The 21,623-nt window shown below is 37.5% G+C and overlaps 1 protein-coding gene across 8 annotated transcripts in view; it reads right to left on the bottom strand.

Moving 5' to 3' along the window:
- LOC121415187 (histone-lysine N-methyltransferase ASH1L-like) overlaps positions 1-21,623 on the bottom strand; it is a 107,842-nt gene that overhangs the window by 13,143 nt on the left and 73,076 nt on the right. For all 8 annotated transcript variants that reach the window (XM_041608346.1, XM_041608343.1, XM_041608344.1 and 5 more), the window contains 8 exons: positions 14,885-14,993; positions 11,287-11,392; positions 7,246-7,493; positions 6,466-6,574; positions 4,027-4,179; positions 3,241-3,484; positions 2,030-2,237; positions 1,091-1,223 (listed from right to left, as the gene is read on the bottom strand). In XM_041608346.1, the coding sequence (XP_041464280.1) occupies positions 1,091-1,223; positions 2,030-2,237; positions 3,241-3,484; positions 4,027-4,179; positions 6,466-6,574; positions 7,246-7,493; positions 11,287-11,392; positions 14,885-14,993 (1,310 nt within the window). The remainder of the gene's footprint in view (positions 1-1,090; positions 1,224-2,029; positions 2,238-3,240; positions 3,485-4,026; positions 4,180-6,465; positions 6,575-7,245; positions 7,494-11,286; positions 11,393-14,884; positions 14,994-21,623) is intronic.

Genomic DNA, 21,623 nt, shown 5'->3' with positions numbered 1-21,623 from the left:
CATCCCTTTAAACACATGACTATGAGCAAGTCATTCACTTAAAGCTAATTACGAAACTGAAACACTACATTTTTTTTTTCAGCTACACGGGTTGAACTATCATTTAAGTAAATATTTACAGAGTCAAGAACCTACTGGGTTGAATCGACTCTCGGCAATATGAAACTGAAATACTCGTGAAGCGTTTATCAAAATATGAATAGACACTGACTTCTTATTCTTGCCTTTTATGTCTTAAAAACTACAAAGATCAATTAAGGCAAATAAAAAATATATCACATGTAAAAATCTAAAGCAGGTGTTTGCCTACCGCTGTATATTATTTTGCTTTCAAAATGGAAATGAGTTTTAGAATGAAACTTTGACTTGTTTGACTGTAGCAATGAATTATACATTAATGAAAATCATAAATGGTGTTTAAAATAATTTCTAACTGCAGTGTGAATGACCCGTGCCCTGTAACAGAACCATTGCAGACAGACAACATATCATAATACATGATCATCAACCCTTTCAGACCAGTGCCCTATTGTAAAAACTTAAAATATGAGAAAACTCTATTTACTTTTTCCTAAGAGTGTTGTTATGTGGTAACATCAGTTTTTGAATTTTTCTTGAGTTTTTAATGTATTTGTTTAAAAAAAGGGTTTATGCAGTGGATAAGTCTCCTAATTCTGAACCACTAAGTCTGGGGTTTGAATCCCACCGCAATAGTCCCGTCCTTTGGCAGGGCATTTTTCTACATTTGCCACTCTGCACCCAGGTGTACTAAATGGGTACCCAGCAGAAAGAAAGTCCTTGAATGCTCAAGTGCCCGATAATAACAGCCATGCTAAAGCCGGAATGAGAGTATGAAGCACTTAGAAACATTTTATTAAGCGCTAAACGTGTATATGTGTTACAAATCATCAAGGACCTGTTTCATTTAGAGTTACAATTATGGTAACTTTGCCAATATGGTAACTACCATGGTAACAGGGCTCAGCAGCCAATCACAATCAAGGTTTTCATGGTAGTTACAATAACGGAAAGTCAGTATAGTTGTAAATCTTCATGAAACAGGAAAGACGGAAATGAAAGGTTCACTGACCTCCGAGTTCTTGAAGACTTTGAGGAAGTCCGAATCAAAGGCTTCAACGCTCTTGTATTTCCCTGTCATCAGGTTCTTCTCGATGGTGCTCAAGTCGACCGGGTCAGAGATCCTCTTGTAGTAGTCGGGATTCCTGTATAATATACAAAGCAGTATTATGTTAATGCTTAATGCTGTCGGTTCGTAGTAATATTGGTGGGGGGGAGAGAGAGAGAGGAGGATAGAAAACATACTGGCCCGTATTCTGAAGTCAGGTTTATCTAAGACCATGGTCTAACTCTGTGCTAAAATTATGGGAAGCCACAAGTGTCAAAATTTTTATTCAGTTGTATGTTTCTTATGTTTGCTGTGCTCTTTCCCGATTCATCGATGGTGAAGACAATCATCTTTTTATACTTCCTAGACAATTATGAATGATTTGGGAGCCAAATAAGCTGAAATATGATATCTCTACTGTTAATTTGTGATTTATGTCACGATTGGCTATCCATACTTAAACCCACAACTTTAAACCTGAGTTTAAGTTACACCCGACTTCAGAATACGGGCCACTAACTTTGGCAATTCCATGTATACCCAGGCCTGAAAGTCATACAAACATTACAATTTGAACTACAGAACGGGAGTATACATCTATAAATGACTGCTGGACTCCTTTGGAAATACATGTATTACTATTGAAGTTCTGAAATGAACATTTTGCATATAAATCTGAATATCTAATTCAATAGTGACACATAAAGACAGGAAATGAAAATGAAAGACCCATGAGTTGGAAAAAAGATTGGAAGGGAAAAAGGGAGGGAAAAAAGATCGAGAAGCAGGGAAATGAATAGAAGACGGAGACAGAAGAGAGAGGGAGGAAAGGGGAGGGAGTGAAGGGGAGGGAAGAGGGGGAGGGGAGGGGAGAGTGGGAGGGGGTGAAAGATGTAACCTCACCTTTTCTTAGATGGTAAATTCATGAAAGGGATGGCAAGGCTCTGACCACTAGGGTTGCGATAGGTGCAGACCGCGGTGTAGATATCCTTGAAGACCTGAGCAAGACGTGCCGCTTTCGTCACTTCCGTGTTCTCCTGAGCGGCAGCCAAACGTCTGGTCTTCACCGAGCGCGACGTCTTCAACGCCGTGAACTGAGCCATGAACACATCTATCAAGAATTCAACAAAACAATGAGTCAATTGAATTAGGAATAGATTGTGACATTTGGCTTCCCACCAAAGGGTTGCATCTTTTCACATCAATTTTCATTTCGATTTTTGGGGATGTGTTTGGGGTTCTCGGATTACATTGGGAGAGAGAATAGGTTAATACAATCATGATGTATGGTATGGATTACAGACTGAGGTAGTATTACATGTTGACAGCCTGCTGAATAACGTCTCAGTCGGGACATAATAAATTTGAACCTTCTTTAATCGCCCCACATATCATTGCAACTCCTCAACATTTGACAATGTTATACTTGTACATGAACCTATTACTATCATTACTTATTACTTACTTTATACTGCGCTTTTCCCATTATGACCAAAGCGATTACGATAAATTAATTGAATGGAATTATGTAATCTTAATAAAACTACAAACTAAGAAAAAGATAGATTTTATGAAAATTGCTAGTGATGTAAAAGCGTCTAATTACAAGCTCTTCTGAACTCGATTGTAAGAGTTCTTTTCAGATTTTTAGCAAAACTTTCTATAATGTTCACACCTAGCTTCTTTCTTTCACAATATTCACATCTCAATATATTTACTTTCAAAATACTATGTCTCTGTACACTCAATGACTTTGGAAACAATAATTGAGATCTAACTACAGGCTGAATATTGCTCAACAATTGGGGCAATGACATATTAAATGTGTTCAGATTCATATACAGGGAATATATGTTTTGATAATGATGGTGATGGTGACACTGATGATGGTGATGACAGATGTGATTATGATGATGATGATGATGATGATAATAGTGATGATGATGATGATGATGATAAAAGTGATGATAATGATAATAGTGATGATGATGATGGTGATAATGATGCTGATGATAATAGTGATGAGAATGATGATGATAAATGATGATAATGATGCTGATGATGACAATAGTGATGGTGATGACGATGATGTCAATGTCTGGTATAACCCTCACCTTTTCCACTCCTATCCTTGGTGTACTGTCTCTCCGCAATGTTGGTCCGTTGGCTGCTACCGGTCTCCCGTTTCTTGAGGATACCCTCCCGTATCCTCTTCACCCTCTCGATGTTCCGCAGCAAGAAGAGTCTGTTGTCCGCTACAAAGTTCATCTCCCGGTAGGACATGGGTTTTGGGAGGAGCAGCTCCCGGGGTCGTGACGAAGGGGTTCCATCTCCTCCTTCCTCATCTCGATGACCCTCCTGGTAACCATGGAAACAACATAAGACATGGATTCATTTATTTTCAATTCAATGCATGTAAAATACAAATACAAAGAATATGGGAGAGCCAGATATTGGTCTATCTAACACTGGGCACTAAGTACCTTAGTAAATTATACAATGTAAAGTAGAGAATGAAGCAGGTTAAGGGGTTCAATCTTCAATTGTAATATTATACTTACATTTCTATTTCATAATTCTCTGAAATTACAGGAGATCCCGCTCATGCGCATGCGCACCTTTACATTCATAGCATGATCTTCCATGAACACTGACAACATTTTGGACAATAAATTTCTTAACTTTGCGGATTCAGTGTCCTGGGATCTTTTCTTCAGTTTGTTTCTTTTTTTCCTATTGTCGTCTTCTGAATTTTTCTCTGCATTTTATATGATTTGACAAAACTGGCTAATTAAAAGGAGGGAAACATGGCTGCTATAGTCTCCGATGGGTGGTGATAGGTTTTTGGATGGTGATTTTGCTTCTAAATATACAACAAAAATGCAGATAAAACCACTTACAAGGTTCTTCTTCATGATCTTGCTCTGTCGACTGTTCTTGGACGTCGATGACCGCTTGACTGCGACCTTGTTCTTCTTGACCACAGTGGTGGGTTTCTGGGCCCTTCCGCCTATGTACCCTCGACACGTCTCATGACCGCAGTTACACTCTTGCTACAAGGGGAATACAAATAAAGAAGAGACTGCTCAGAAAGGGTAAGTTTTATGGAAATAAAATAATTTTCATGACATTGAAAAAAGGAATCAGATATTTTTTATATTGATCATGTGACTTGAAACAAAATCCAGAAAATAAGTGATACTTTGTCTCAAGTTCCATGAAGTAGATCCATAATCAACCTTGCTTTAAAGATATTTGAAATATAAATTTGAAATATGAAACTGAAAAAAGGAATCAGTCAAAATTTACAAATCAGACATTTTCAAAATTGACCATGTGACTTGACAGAAAATAAGTGATATTTTGCCTCAAGTTCCATGAAATAGATCCATATACTAATTAACCTTGCTTGTGAGACAAAAACTCAAAGATCTAAATATAAATAAATGATAGAAAATCAATGCAGGAAGAAAGAACTCAATTTAACACCTACCAACTGTACCCCATCTATATATACACTGTACACTTAATCTTTGATTCAAATCTAATTAGCATAAATTGCTTTTGAGTTGAAAACGCAGCCCACTAGCATCACCTATTCATGCCAGCCGAAAAAAGGGCTGACATAAATAGATAATAAACAAGGCCAGCATACAGCATAAAGGTTAGCTGGGGTTATGGTATGTTGTAGTAGTCTTGTGTTGTGCATGTTTATTGTTATGTTGATGTGATGACATCATCATCACATGACTGGTCACATGTTCTGTTATATGTGTCACTGTACACTGGCCTTGCTCGCTCACTGCCTCCGTCTGATTTGCAAGCAAGGGCTTTCTTATATACACCAGTCAATGATAAGCACACTTTACGATGGTTATTGAAGAAACCACCACGTCGTGGTTCAATTTCCAAAAGCTCATGCATAAAAATGATGTTTGACAATAGACTTTAGTGCTGTCATCCAATAGCTAGAGAGGAGGCGAGAATCTTTTATCATGCATTCATGAATACAAATTAGGAATTCATTACATAAGTAGACTTGAGTTCATAATGACCAGTTCACAAAGGTGTAGCCCACAAAGGTGTAGCATACAAAGGCTAAAATGTAAGCAAGCAACCCTCTGGTTCCTATTCCACCTGTCACTTCCTATTCATTCACTAAACCTCAAAAGAATGCAGGATTCATGGTTGTTGCTAGGTTAGACAATGATCCCATGTCAGTTCCTATTCAAATCGGTCTGTCATTGTTTTGAGTAGGGGGGGGCACTCAAAGCACTCACAACAATGCAGAATAATGTGCATAACCTTTAGAAATTTTCTTAATAATGGTGGAGCACTAAACCCCTATGAATGCATGGTTCATGATTATTGCTAGGTTAGACAATGATCCTATTCTACCTGTCAGTTCCTATTCATATCGGTCTGTCAGTTCCTATTCATATCGGTCTGTCATTGTTTTGAGTACTGGGGGTACTCAAAGCACTCACAACAATGCAGAATAATGTCATAACTTTCAGGAATTTGCTTAATAATGGTGGGGCACTAAACCTCAACGAATGCATGATTCATGGTTGTTGCTAGGTTAGACAATGATCCGTTAGCTATATAATGTCACATGGCATTCATACCTTTGAGACAAACATGAATGCATGGCTTATGACTGTTGCTAGGTCAAACAAAGTTTTTAAGAAGATTGGTGAAGAAATGATACTAAAGATACTATGGTTTATTGAATATGTGTCTCATACTCAACAGCAGAGGATAACTGCTCCCCCCCCCCAATAAAAAAGGGGAAAAAAGAAGGATTACTCATGTAGTAAAAAGGAGAAAAGGAAATAATGAGAGAAAAAATCCAATGTGTTGAATCGCACGTGTGTGTGATGCCTTGCTACAGTTTGTATCCATACTCTCATAATCGATTATGACATTGGATTGTAAAATTACTCCAAAAGAAGTAGGGCATGAGACAGAGAGTTTATATGCATGTAACTCGACCCAATATTACTTATAGTTCCATTATTCAATTGCGAAAAATCCACATCACTTTGCCACTCCTTCCCCCCCCCCCCCTCTTTTCACAAGTGGATCTCCTCTGGCAGTTTCACCTGCATCATGCAATTCAAACTTCAAACCCTCTCATTTGCATATATATCTCTATGTTATGCATATATAACTTGTTTTGTGAAAACGCTTATTTAAATGCTTATTTAACTTTCCATTATTCATTCAAATAAACATTTTGCTCGGATTGGACTTGACCCATAACAGTCACTGCTTTTACATGGGAACTAGAAATTGAACCCATCCACACATGAATGATATTTCATGATAATGCCTACCTGTGTCTCCATGTTGAATGAGTGGAAGTTGTAGTCATATGTGAGCTCCTCCCCTGGTTCAATATCTCTCAAAGCAAACATTCCTATTCTGTACAACCCATTCACCATCCTGAGGAAGAAAAAAAGGTTACAATTGAAGATAGATATATCGTGGAATAATTATGCTGGTAACGCATCACAGTTTGCTCTACAACTATACAACATTGCCTCATGTTTTAACAATCATGCATCTTTTTTATGTTTTTTTTATAAATATAATCACAGAGCCCTGAGGAAAACAAGCTTTTAATATTGGTATTTTGAATATTTATATCAAGTATCTTGCCATCTGAATCTCGTAACATATTCTTGTATTTTACTTTTTATTTGTTCTTTTTTTTCTGTACCTCATAATGTCCTGTTACTATGTTTAAATATTCGAGAATAAATTTAAAAAAAAGTCTTTTATGTAGCATATTTTTACATATGACTGTACAAAACTTCAGAGCTTCTTTTCTTAATATGACCAAAAACGCCCATCAAATTTGGCAAGCAAAATAATGTGTATCTATCAAATCAAAGAACATGCTTTTCAGAAATAATCAAAGCATCGAATTTCAATATGACTACTTCACCCCTAAAACCCGAACAAATAATGCAAACTAAATGTAGGGAACCAGAGAATAAATTCATGAAATTCCTTTTTTCTTCAGTTTTGAAGTCAGATAATGCAGCAGAGATAACTTCTTGAACAATTAACCAATTCTTGCACCTGAAATAAACAGTTTCATCTATACATACCATTTCTGCATCTCGCAGTTGGGATTGCAACTGTGGTTGACGAAGCGACCCTCGTTGCCGTAGCGATAGCCATCTATCACCATCCCTCCGTCCAGGTTGAGACAGTAGTGATGCTTCTGGTACTGATAGTCGTCTAGCGCCCTCTTCCACAGCTCCTTGACGCTGATCACCTCGCCCAAGTACTCGATGATGAAAGAGCCATGGCGGATGGGTTGAAGGGTCTTTACTCCCCACCCTCGAGACTCCGTCTGTGGTAGACAACATCATTGAATACAAATCATACAGCTCTTTCACATTATAGTTATTTGCTCCGTTCCCCACCCTCGAGATTCAGTCTGTGGTAGACGACATCATTGGATACAAATCATACAGCTCTTTCACATTATAGTTATTTGCTCCATTCCCGCACCCTAAAGACTCCGTCTGTGGTAGACAACATCATTGAATGCAAATCATACAGCTCTTTCACATTATAGTTATTTGCTACGTTCCCCACCCTAAAGACTCCGTCTGTGGTAGACAACATCATTGAATGCAACTCATACAGCTCTTTCACATTATAGTTATTTGCTCCGTTCCCCACCCTAAAGACTCCGTCTGTGGTAGACAACATCATTGAATGCAAATCATACAGCTCTTTCACATTATAGTTATTTGCTCCGTTCCCCACCCTAAAGACTCCGTCTGTGGTAGACAACATCATTGAATGCAAATCATACAGCTCTTTCACATTATAGTTATTTGCTACGTTCCCCACCCTAAAGACTTGGTCTGTGGTAGACAACATCATTGAATGCAAATCATACAGCTCTTTCACATTATAGTTATTTGCTACGTTCCCCACCCTAAAGACTTGGTCTGTGGTAGACAACATCATTGAATGCAAATCATACAGCTCTCTCACATTATAGTTATTTGCTACGTTCCCCACCCTAAAGACTCGGTCTGTGGTAGACAACATCATTGAATGCAAATCATACAGCTCTTTCAGATTATAGTTATTTGCTCCGTTCCCCACCCTAAAGACTCCGTCTGTGGTAGACAACATCATTGAATGCAAATCATACAGCTCTTTCACATTGTAGTTATTCCCCACTCCCCACCCTAAAGACTTGGTCTGTGGTAGACGACATCATTGAATACAAATCATACAGCTCTTTCACATTATAGTTATTTGCTACGTTCCCCACCCTAAAGACTTGGTCTGTGGTAGACGACATCATTGAATACAAATCATACAGCTCTTTCACATTATAGTTATTTGCTCCGTTCCCCATCCTAAAGAATCCGTCTGGTAGATGACATCATTGAATACAAATCATACAGCTCTTTCACATTATAGTTATTTGCTCCGTTCCCCACCCTAAAGACTCCGTCTGTGGTAGACGACATCATTGAATACAAATCATACAGCTCTTTCACATTATAGTTATTTGCTACGTACCCCACCCTCAAGATTAAGTCTGTGGTACACAACATCATTGGATACAGCTATTTCACAATTTTAATTATTTGCTCTGAAAACACATATTTCTAATTTGGTTGACTGCACTTATCAAACTTCAAATGACAGAGGATCACAATATAACCAACACATTTCAAAGATGTTTGCTGAACGGCAAAATCCCATTTATCTGAGCACAAAGACAATTCTAAGTAAATACTTCAAGAGTAGGAGTAGAGTTATGGTACATATACATTGATCTTCATATTAGTTTCATTCTGTGGATTTACTTCCAATTTTTCATCCTGGTGGGTGTTTCATAAAGCTGCTTGTAAGTTAAAAGCGACTTTAAGAATGACTGGTGATCCTTTCTGGTGGCAAATGGTGTATCCATTGGCGATGGTTAAGCACATAAGAAAGGTTCACCAGTTGTTCTGAAAGTTGCTCTTACGAACAGCTTTATGAAACAGCCCACTAGAATGGTTGCTACATTTGGTACATTGCACATATCTTGTTCCAATTTTAATGAACAGACATTTTGAATAATAATGATAAAAATATATGTACAGTGTATCAAACAATTATTTGTACACCTTTCAAATTGTTACTTCAAAGCAAATTAAATATAAAGTACTGAAAATTAGACCCCAAAAAGTGACTGCATTGTAGAATATACATGTACCTTTTGAACCTAAGTGAATTTCCCATAATTATTTCATAATTATACCTTTTTTCATAAAAATATTAATTTTCACCCCCAAACAATTATTTGTACACTTTGCATTTAGAGCCCATTTTCCCTGTTTACAGATCTTAAATTCTAATAAAAGAATGGTTTATCATACAAAGGGGATTAATCTGCTTATTGTTAAAGAGCAGGAATGTCTCCTGGGGTTCCTCGCATATCAAAAGGTCGAAAACTCTTGTATTTTACCATTCAACCCTGGTTAATCCTTATTGATACAGAAACATGCCTGAAATAGCAACATCTTTTGAAGTTATTGTGTACAACTGATTTTCTTTTCCATGGCAGTCCTTTCCATTCCCTCCTGTAGTATCTGTGACCATTTACTACAGTCATTATAAGGGTCAGTTGTAGTTTTTCAACATGGCTAAGACCTGTGAAGTACCAAGAGCCTTGAGGGAAAGGGTTGTAAAATTCCACAAAGATGGAGTTTCTGTACGTAAGATAGCAAGAAGACTTGATATGAAGCATACAACAGTGCAATATATCATCCAAAAATTCAAGAAGACAGGTAGTGTTGAAAATAAGAAGGGAAGAGGAAGAAAGAGAGCGACATCTTCAAGGACGGACAGGGACATCAAAGAGGTTGTGATGAGAGACCGGAAGTTGTCTGCCAAGCAACTTGTCAAGCAGGTGGAAGCAAGTACAGGCACCAAGGTTTCCACCCAAACAATCAGGAACAGACTGAAAGAACGTGGACTGCATGGCAGGATTCCTCGTAAGAAGCCATTTATCAGTCAGAAGAACAAGATGAAACGCCTGAACTTCGCCAGGGAGCATATTGACAAGCCTGCTAGATTCTGGAAAACGGTGCTTTGGTCTGACGAGTCCAAGTTTAATATGTTCGGTTCAGATGGTCGTCAGCGAGTTTGGCGTACTTCGAAGGAGGCATACAGCCCTAAGTGCTTGAAACCAACTGTCAAGCATGGAGGTGGAAACGTGTTGGTGTGGGGTTGTATGGCTTCTGCTGGCGTAGGCAACCTCTACTTCATTGAGGGAATCATGAATGCTGACCTGTATAAGAGCATCCTTTCACAACAGATGATGCCATCTGCTGCCAAACTGCTTGGACGCCATTTTATTTTCCAACATGATAATGATCCTAAGCACACGGCGAAAGTTGTGACAGCATTTCTGGCCAAGAAGAAGGTATCTGTGCTCAAATGGCCAGCGCAGAGTCCGGATTTGAATCCAATAGAGCATCTCTGGGATGAAATGGAGAGAAATCGCCCATCGACTCCCCCCAGCAACAAAGAAGACCTGAAAGCCACGCTTCAGCAAGCATGGAGCAGCCTGGATCCTGCCGTATGTGAGAAACTGGTTGATAGTATGCCCAGGAGACTGCGTGCCGTTATTGACGCCGAAGGAGGACCCACTAAGTACTAGAAAGAGACTTTAAGTAGAAAAGAACTCAAAGTGTACAAATAATTGTTTTTCCTTAAAAAAATCACATTTTGGGGAAAAATTCTAAAAGTAATAAGAATTGTATGTTTTTACTTTGCTTTGAACAAAGAGGATACATCATTTGTCAAATGTTATCAGTTAATAAATTTATGTTTTCAGTGAAAACTATTTTATCCTTGTTTGAATCGTTGTTTTATGGGTGTACAAATAATTGTTTGATACACTGTATATGCATCAGAGTCGGGTCCAACAAATTTCAATTTCTTTCAAAACTGGAAACTACTGCATTAAAATTTACTATTGACTATAAATTCCTGGGAAACCTTGACAGTGATTGGTCCTTTGGGACTGTTATCTTAGCAGTTAACACTGAATGCTAGTATGTAATTGATTGCAGGGTTGAATGTTAAAGGACATGGCGATGGTAGGGAAACTTAACGGCACTCACCATGAATCTCCTAAGTCCTGGACTCCAATGATGTCTTTGGATGTTTTGGTTTGAGCACTGGTCACCACATGGACAGGACGCAGAGGAACATTCATGTTGGATCAACCTGAGAACGGGACAAGGAAGAACAATCATCCCAGAATTGATTAGTTTAGAATTCACCTTTGGGGAGTTTACAGAAAGGATATTGTGGCTATTTTAGAATGAATTCCTGGATGTGGGGATTACTCATTGCTTACAGTCATGAGTAATTCTCTGAGTAATTCTCGATCTATTTTAACATAAAAAAAGGAAAGTGGGAGGGGGGTATGATGATGATCTCTCCCTCCACATCCCTTGTAAGATCTTAAATTACTTATGCGATTAATGATTGTGTTTGAAAAGATGATGATGATGATGGTGGTGGTGATGGTGATGATGGTGGTGGTGATGGTGATGGTGGTGGTGATAGTGATGGCGATGATGGTGATGGCGATGATAATGATGGTGGTGGTGATGGTGGTGATAATGATGATGATAATGATGGTGATGATGGTGATGGTGATGATGATGATGGTGGTGGTGATAGTGATGGCGATGATGGCGATGATAATGATGGTGGTGGTGATAATGTTGATGATAATGATGGTGATGATGATGATGGTGATGATGATGAAGATGATGAAGGTGATGATGGTGATGACGTTGATGACTACAACGACGATGATGATATAAGGAAAAAAATAGTTGAAATGAGAAATAGAAATGGAAACCATCTAAACATAATACAAACCGAAACAAACGAATTGGAAAGTAACTAGAAATTCCAAGGGATGTTTACAGCAAAGTACAACAGAGCTCTTAATGATTGATAGCACACACAAACCAGGCACATTTCACGCAACCCTGGAATAATCATTGCTCTGCTGAACACATAAATAGATAGGCAGACAATCGAGATGTAGCAATACTTCTGAATGAATGCTTGGTCCCCCCATAATATAGCTAACCCACCCCATTCAGACACATTCACATTTTCACAGTCACATTTTGCACAATGATTCCAACATTCCTTCATGTTTATTACATATAAAGTTTTCACAATTACCCCCTTGTCCGAACAGGTAAAGAGATACAGTGAGCGTATCCTCACTATTCATTACATACCTAGTACATGTACAGGATTGATTCAGGGACCCACTGTTCACACTATCAAAAATTATCGTATAGTAATACAAAATGACTCCAATCGAATTCAAATCAAGATATGATGAATCAAGTAGCCACAAGCCTAAATGTTTTACAACAATCGATACAAATACAAAGATCATGATTATGCAGAACTCGTCTAAAGCCAAGACCATTGAAGAATTTAATCTAAAAATCTAGTTAAAAATGTGGTGCTAGGGGAAAAGTAAAAAAAAAACATTTCTCCTGAGCATATTTTTAGATTCCATATTTTGTATTTGACCCAAATGAAAACTTATGAAAGAGGGTGATATTTGTACTCAAATACAAGATATAGAATACTAAAACGAGTTGTCATTTTATTTCAAACATTATCCTCTATTTCTATTCACAGAATTAACTACACAAGACTTACTACTCCTCCAGATGCACAGAAACCAAAGTTAATTTCAATGCCGGTAAATACCTTGTCTTTCCACACACTCAAGTTTCCCAATCGTTTCTATTGTATTCCACCATCTGGTTTAAGTCATTACCCCCTCTGTTGTTATTTTTTGTTATCTTACTGTAATCCTTCTGTTCTGCACCCTTTGTTATCGTTTATTTACCTTGTTGTTATTTCAATTTTATTTGTATGGTTTTCTTCCATTTTGTTTGTTTCAATGCATTATAGGCCTCATGAAGGCCCTAATGGACAAAAGCTAGCAATAAAATAGATACTTGGAAGCTACGTCTAGCGTCAATGAGAGCTCAGACAGTTCGTAGGTGAATTTCCCTTGACCCCCTCATTCCCCCATCCACAAAATGAGAAGTTGGTTCTTTGTCCAAAATGCTACTTAACTGTTCATATACTTCCTTGATGAGATAATTTTTCCTACACATAGGTACACAGAGTATATGCACGCATCTTTTGAAAGTGAGACGACTTTTTTTTCTTTACACGTTTATGCGTCGATATCCACTCGTCTGAACTGCCTCCTAATCACGCAAAGGGTGATGGGGGTTAATTCAACAGAGCCCCGGCCAGAAGTACGCCATGACAGAGAGCCTCCCTCTCCAAACCCCTATCAGATTAAAGCAATGATCTCATAGCTAAATTAAGATGAGCAGTTAGAGAATGAGTAAGGCCCGCACTTACTCATGCTCTCCTTTGATTCATTCATGAGTCACTATCAACAAATTGCTCCTGTATATCAACCCCATCCACGAGACCCAGACAAAGCTCCCACAAAGCCCACTGTCTAACGGAACCCTGATCAAAATAGTTTAATTACTTCCCTAGACATGCCTTGATTCGGGATGAAATAAATTCCGTGGAAGAAAATTAATCTCGCATGGGTAATTGTACACCCCCTTTCACCCAACATTTGGGGGCTAAAATGATCTCATTCAAAGCCACGGGATTAGCAAAGCGAAATAAAGTGTGATTTACTTCGGGGTATTCGGGGAATACTTCCATACTTTCATACGCAGAGGAATTCTGGAAAATTGAATCATCCTCATAAAACCATCATGAAACTAAATGCAGCTGTCATACTAAGTGACATTGCAACATTACAATGCACGCATTCATGAATCACATGACAGGGCATTCTATAAAGAGAGAAAGAATTTCTCAAAGAAAGATTTTTAAAAAAAGTTGTAAGTGACCTGAGGCAAAAGCAGAATTTTCATTACGATTACTGCTTGAATGACTACTTCCCTCGGAGAGGATGGAAATATCTGTTAGTAACCTGGTTGCTTGATTAATTACAATCATTCCAGGGAATAAAATTATTTTTCAAATTTGTAATTTTATTAGCAGTTACAGTCTTTAAGAAAAAGATTCAAACAAAATGCTGCACTTGCCTAGTATGCTAAAACCCTCCTTCACACCAGACATTGTGTGAAGCATTCATAAACAATGCCAGCAAAATTTCCTGGGGGCCAGGGTAAAAAAATGCTCAGCGACTGATCTTGCTGTTGATTTGTAGGCGTATTGCACATGATGATTAATATAATCAAGCATAAAAAATTATAATAATATAGCATTTATATAGCGCACGTACCCACCTTGCTAGGTGCTCAAGATGCTCCTACATACCCCAGCTATCAAAGTGAGTTTATCGATTCCGGTGCGCACGGCTTTTTGAGGAATTACTTCCTGCCGGTGCCCATTTACTTCACCTGGGTTGAGTACAGCACAATGTGAGTAAATTTCTTGCGGAAGGAAAACACGCCATGGCTGGGAATCGAAACGACCTCCCTCAGATTGAAAGACAAGAGTCTCAACCACTTGACCATGACGCCCCCAAGTTAGCCACGGATCAAGCGCTAACCCTTGTGATACGAGGCATTGAATTCCCCTTTTTAGCAGACAGACAAAACAAAATTATTAAACATTTGTCTCTGATTGATTCCTCCTTTCACTCAAATAAAATATCTTACTGACCTGTTGAGGCAATCTTCGCCACATCCTTTCTCTTCTGAGTTGTAAGGCCTCTTGCAGCTGCATCTGACATTCTCCGTTTGGACGGTGGGTTTCACATCAAAGTAGATGTCTGCAGAAATAAAGTTAAAAAGAAATACAGAACAAACTTATTAACAAAGTTATCACACAGTGCAATAAGAAGTATAATATGTATGGAGCATTTGATGGGGGGAGGGATATATTTTCATTTCCTGTTATTCCTTAACAGCATATATGAGCAAAATGTAACGACATTCTCTGCAGTGGCTTTTCTCCCCTGCAAAATCTGCATGGGAAGTCGAGCATTTGAGTTTGAAACCACAATTCAAAGTAATATCAAAGGCAGAGCCCTCGCTTGATTGAAAAACTCACAAAAAAACCTCAGCACAATCCTAATTATATGCCTTCAATTTTATAATAATCAAGAAAGGGGCAACTGTGGTAGGAGCCATAAACTTGGATTAGGATATTCAAAGGGCCCTTTCACAAGTGAATCTTGAATCCTCATGTAATGATGATTGCTATTGTAATCGTGACTGTGATTAAAAATTAAAATTTGTGATTCTAATCATAACTGAGTTTGATTTCACACGTGCTAAATATTCCTCATTAGCCTTATTTTTCACTGGAATCATCATTCAAATAACGATTTTTTTTTACCATGTGAAAGGGCAGAAATTTTCATGAAAACAAAGTAATCTTCTCTTTCCCATACAAATACATATAAATCAACTGAAATTAAAAACAAGAGTATCCAATCATGCAACCAAAAAAAAAATTCTTTGACTGCACAATGAGTCCTAATAGGAGATTTTTACCTAAAATATGAAAAAATACAAGTAATCAAAAAAGCAATTTCTCTGCTTCTCTCTAAAAACAATGTCTCTAAAAACAATGTCCTGTAACCATATCCTGATCATTAAATCTGAATTTTTGAAAAATATAACATAAAAGACCACTCTAAAAATAAGAGTTACATACGTAATGAATAGAAAAAGACTAAGAACTAAGACACGGAACAAAGAAACATAAGGCTTGCACAAAAGCCAGCACCAAGCTCGAGGAAAGTATTCCTCTCATGGCGCATTAGATGTTATATTGCTGCACAGCCACAATAGGAGTTATTTATAGGGACGGTTGTGAAGAAGTTGTCATCGTGGTGAGGGGAATAGACACATATATTAACCTTTGAAGATGAGAAGGCGGTATGATGTTAAAGGGAATCGCTCCTGAAAGCGAGCAATCGACTCCCGACGTAATTGGAACGCGGCGATGCCATGGAAATGGATCGTTTCTGGGAATCTTGATTATCCTCAAGAGCTATTTTTTGTGTCAAGTTGCACTGGATGTGTTTAAGGGTTTCTGTTTAAAAGAGATTGGGGTGCAACGATGACCTACATAGAAACTAGGACATTTTTCGCTTGAAATTCGAACAATCCACTTTATAATCATCTTTTTACTAGAAATCAATAAAATGATTCATTCAATTATTGAGGTGATTGCATTTTCAACCCTTGTACAGTTCTGTTAAACACAATATAGCTTAATAAATCCATATCATAGAAGAGCTTTTACTTCCTTCTAATGAAGATTAGATCACATGTACTCCTGATCAACCTCACCAACCCTCCCCCTCCCCCTCTCTCTCATTCTGTCTCTACATCTCTATTTTTCCCTCTCCCCTCCTCCTCTTCCTCCCCACATCTTTCCTTCTCTTTTCCTTCCAAAGTGCTAGACTTCCCCCCCCACCAGTCACTCGTTCGAATGAATCTCGACATTTCCCAATATCATCACATACATGCATTCGCAAACATTACACAACATTTCATTCCTACATGTAACAATGTATATTCCTAGACTCATTATTACACAGGACAACATATACCCCCCCCCCCAAAAAAAAAAAAAACCAAACCCCTTTAATGACAGCGATCATTTCCCTCCGAGGCAGATCCATTCTGTATCTCAACACCCTGTAATTAAGCTACACCACAGGACGCAGGAAAGCAGAAGCAATGAGAAACAAAAAGCCGTGGAGTAGATACAGATTGTGTAAACTTGTGGAAGAGAATACCAGAATTGACAGGTAAATAGAAAAGCCAGACAGGAAAAGTTCATGTCAGTATCCTCTGTTGAGAGTTAAAGCCTATCGTTTTTCCACTGTCACACTTTGCGCCATATTACAATCCGTGGTCTAAATCATGTTGTGATTGTAGCGATCGTGTGAGATCTTATTAGAACTTTAGGCCAGCCGTGGCAATCATTTTCATTGTAGAGCACATTTTGGGACTGCTCAAAACAATTTCCCAATCAGCTAATAAAAGCCAATCGTAACTGATGCACAAGAGGTCAGAACAAGGTACTAAGTGTTAAAAATATGAATTATAATCCAATGTTATAAAAGTGTTGTGGCTGCCAATTTTTTTTTCTTCAGCCAGTGATTCATTGTCAAAATTTTAATAACAAAAATATCTCTCAGTATAATAAGATATCATTTTTCTTTAAACTGGACCCTTTGAACATGCATCGTAAAAAATGTATTAATTGTTGGATATCTGTGGAGCGTTGTGGCCCAGTGGATTAGTCTCCGGACTTTGAAACAGAGGGTCGTGGGTTCGAATCCCAGCCATGGCGTAATTTCCTTCAGCAAGAAACTGATCCACAATGTGCTGCACTCAACCCATATGAGGTAAATGGGTACCGGTAGGAAGTAATTCCTGAAGAAGCTGTGTGCGCTCTGAACACCTAGCTTAGCCGGGTAATATAGGAGCACCTTGAGCACCTAACAAGGTGGATATGTGCGCAATATAAATACCCTATATTATTAATTAAGGCTACCAAAAGAGATTGTGTCCTGAATTTTCAGCCCATGAACCTCAAAAAGAAAAGATGTTTCATCTTGATCGAGTGCCAGATCAATTTATTTTTAATGTAAATTAGCAAAATTCATTTAGTGAAAAATGCATTCTTATCTGACATCCTCCATGCATAGCTGTTTTAGGGTTTAGAGATTTATCATTGAACTGAAATGGTGACATGCACCTGGGGAAGATGAACGAAAACTTAAAATAGTATATTTAATGTTTGAGTTAAATTAAGGATAATTTTAGGTATAATTATAGAAAAACAAATTTTTAAAAGGTGGCAATGACCTTTTCCACAATTAAAACCCTTAGTATTTCAAATAGGATAAATATTTAATATATAGAATGCGTAAAGAAAATGTATCCTTATTTTGATTGATATTAAAAATTTATCATGGAGAGGACGGATTAAATATCACAACTTGATTAATTTCTAACAGTGCATAACATCACAGAGCATGATTTCTAACTCAAGTCCATTATTTGGAATAAAATCATGTAGATCCTATTTCATATTATTATGCAAACTGTGCCCTGCCCCTCTCCCCAAAATACAACTTCCAAAATATGAAACATTTCCATTGTGTGTATGAGTGTGTGTGTGTGGGGGGGTATTGAATAAAATATTTGCCTGTTTTTAGGGAAATAGGTCACATCACATAACTCGGTAGAGATGAAAGAGTGATTTGCTCAACGCAAGAGGAAGGAATGGGGGCCGATCGCGAATGCCACACCGAATAAATCAACATTTTCCTTCACATAGGAGATTACATCTTGAAACAAAAATGGTCTACATGTAAGTTGGTTAGCTAAAAATGATCTATTCCTGTGCGTATACCCCTTCTTTTCCTGTTTTTCCCTTCACTTTCTTCTCAAATCAAACATGTGTTCACACATTCAAGAGTTGTTACATTCATATTTTGAATTATAGTTTAAATTATATTCATCTAGTATGATTGCAAAATGCAGTTTCTGTTGGAATCCCGTTTGGAATCAAGATTTTTTTTAACCAAAATATTACAATCTATGGTTCTGTAATTAGTATCATACAAAACGTCTACAGTTTGTCAGGCTGAACATGATTCCCAAGTTGCTGGTTGGTATTTTCATGTTTAACTGATCTCTTCAAATAAATTCCTTATTTCGAATTCTTTTTGACAAATCACTATCTTAATGTGATGGATATCTCTTAAGGAAAGCTGTGATGTGTTCCATTCGAAATTCCGTTCAAACACGTAGATGACACCAACAAATATATGCATCATAAACACTTGACAATGACATGATTACTAGATAAGAAAATCTTAAGTAATATTCAACCTAATAATTACTTTACAAAATTAATCTGAAAAGAAAATAAATCGACCTTAATACGAGTCTTGAGACAATTTTCATATGAATTTCAGCGTCTGAATTGACTTAATGCCATCATTCAAGAATATCAACGAAGAGCAAGAATTGATTTGCCTAGAGGAAGCAGACTAAGTGATATACGCTCCCCAAAGTACCGTACCGAGTCCAGATTACTCCCGATGATAAAAGCTCTTCAGGTTTTTTGATCAGACACGATTGAATTATACTTCCTTTGCCATGCTCTTAAATCGGGCAGGCATCCAACCACAGCGCTTCTCCACTCCTCGTATGAAATTTATTGATTCTCGATTTACATCGCCAATTTCTTTCGTCTTATCATAGCGGACAGTGTGAGCATTATATTTGGTGGTCTCTGATTAGATCAACCTGGATTGAGCCAGAACGGCCTTATCTTTAATATTTTAAACACAGTATTAGATCACACTCCATTAGTACGAGTCTTCCATCCGTTGGTTTACCGCTTCTGATCCTATCAGAAAATCATCTATCAAAAACCCTCACACGCTATCTCACTAGATCATGTTTCGATACAAAGATGGCTTCAGGGAGATCTTCATGGAATCTAGAAGGTTGTTTAACTGGTCTTTTGAACGTTTGCAAAATACATGAACATCGAAAATTTAGGTAGAAAACACAAAACGCAAATAATTAGCTAAAACAAAAGGAGCATCTAATGGATACAAATAAGTTTGTAAGCAAAAAGCTCTTCGAGGACGTGACTGAATTCAGCATCAAATTTTGCGTAAAAGGTACATATTATGAATTCTAAACATATGAGAAGTTCAGTCATTTTGCAAATGGGAATTAGCATTATACGAGGGGGCAATAAACAGAAGCCTTAAATTCAACAGTAAAACTGTAGAAAACTGCAACATATGGATGTTTGAAATAAAGATGGGGAACGAAAGAAAGCGAAAATAACAGGAGACATTCGGCAAGACAAGGCAAGAAAACACACATAAAAACACAGAGGAACACCCACTCCATAAAAATGGGTGCATGAACGAGGGCTATAAGACGTCATTGCCATGGCAACACGATCAATTTGCTCTCTCATAGCTCTAATAAATCAGGTGTTTACACCATACGCAGCTCCCTCATTTCTCCTCTCCCTCTCTCTGGCTTTTCTTCCAATATAGATTGATTAAACTTGTATAATGAGTCCATTAGTCGGTAAAGTGATTCTCGAGCAGCTCAACGGAGCTTATATCCTGGCCATCCAGACAATTCTACGTCAATAAAGCACTTAGGTATGGAGAGGACTCCCCAACCCCTCCCCACCACCCTTCCTTCTTTACCATTAGTCCCACAATACTTAAAATATGAAATACAGCTTATGCATGATTTATTTTTGTTTTGTATGGTTTATGAATTTATGATTATGTTGTATTATTATTGTATTCGATGCAAATTTTTGTAAAGCGCTATGGTACAAACGTGAATAGCGTTTCTTAAATACAAGTATTATTATTATCATTATATACTTTTTTTTTCCTGTATGGCATTTTAAAAGGAACTATTTTGAAAAGATTTAATGTAAAAAAAATTGTAGGAGTTTTTATCTCATTTATTTATAAAGGTAAAGATGCCTTTTGGGCTTTAAAAAACAAATGGTCAAGAAAATTGGCTTAAATATTACATGCAGTTTGATCTTTACAAATACAGATTCAATCAATGTAATTTTCCCCTATTTATTCATAATTTTTTTTCTTCATGATGTGAAAAATAGCTTATTCAAACATCTATTTTATTCAATGCCATATTGACCGAACACATCTTTTTATAAGAGCTATCATCCCCTTATGAATAATTACTGGACAATCTTGAAGGAAAAAAAATCATACTTCAGAGCTGAAGTACCAGTCTAGTAACCTTCTCAAATGATCATATTCTCTTGAAAGACTATTGTACTTCTCCTACACTTTAACGCTCTCCTGCTGTGCGACATTCATGCTTGGGCGATCACTCAGTCAGCGTGAACAATGTCTAAAGGATATCTTGGTGAGAATGAGCGATGCCTTGTGTACTGCATTCAAGGAGTGTTCGATCGCGGAAGCAAAAGACGAAAATATAATTACGTGATCGGTGCTAATAGGAAACTCATATAATGGATGACATCGACGACAGCTCCCGCAATCCACCTGTTGATCCCGGGTCCGCCTATGCGAGCACACGCTTGCAGGAATTTAGGTGAATGACGACGCAATCGGAAATTTGTTTACGCCTAATAGATTCATGGCATTGCCGCTTGTTAAGGCAAGAAGTAATAAGTGCTTTCTCTCAGACTAACTGAAAGCGAACAGTTCCTGAATTTGGTGTCTAAAAATCATGACAGACAGCTAAAGATAGCTGTGTAGCATTGATTTGAATTGGTCAAAAATGCAAATTTCAGTTCTCAATTAATTATGTAGATATGAAATTTGATTGTCACAAATCCGCAAAAAATATGTCTATAAATGTATATACAAAGATAACAACTAATT

The sequence above is a fragment of the Lytechinus variegatus genome, chromosome 5 (assembly GCF_018143015.1).
Source record: "Lytechinus variegatus isolate NC3 chromosome 5, Lvar_3.0, whole genome shotgun sequence".
Lineage (NCBI taxonomy): Eukaryota > Metazoa > Echinodermata > Echinoidea > Temnopleuroida > Toxopneustidae > Lytechinus > Lytechinus variegatus.
The sequence above is the reverse complement of the archived record's forward strand: the minus strand, read 5'-3'. Positions and strand labels throughout refer to the sequence as shown.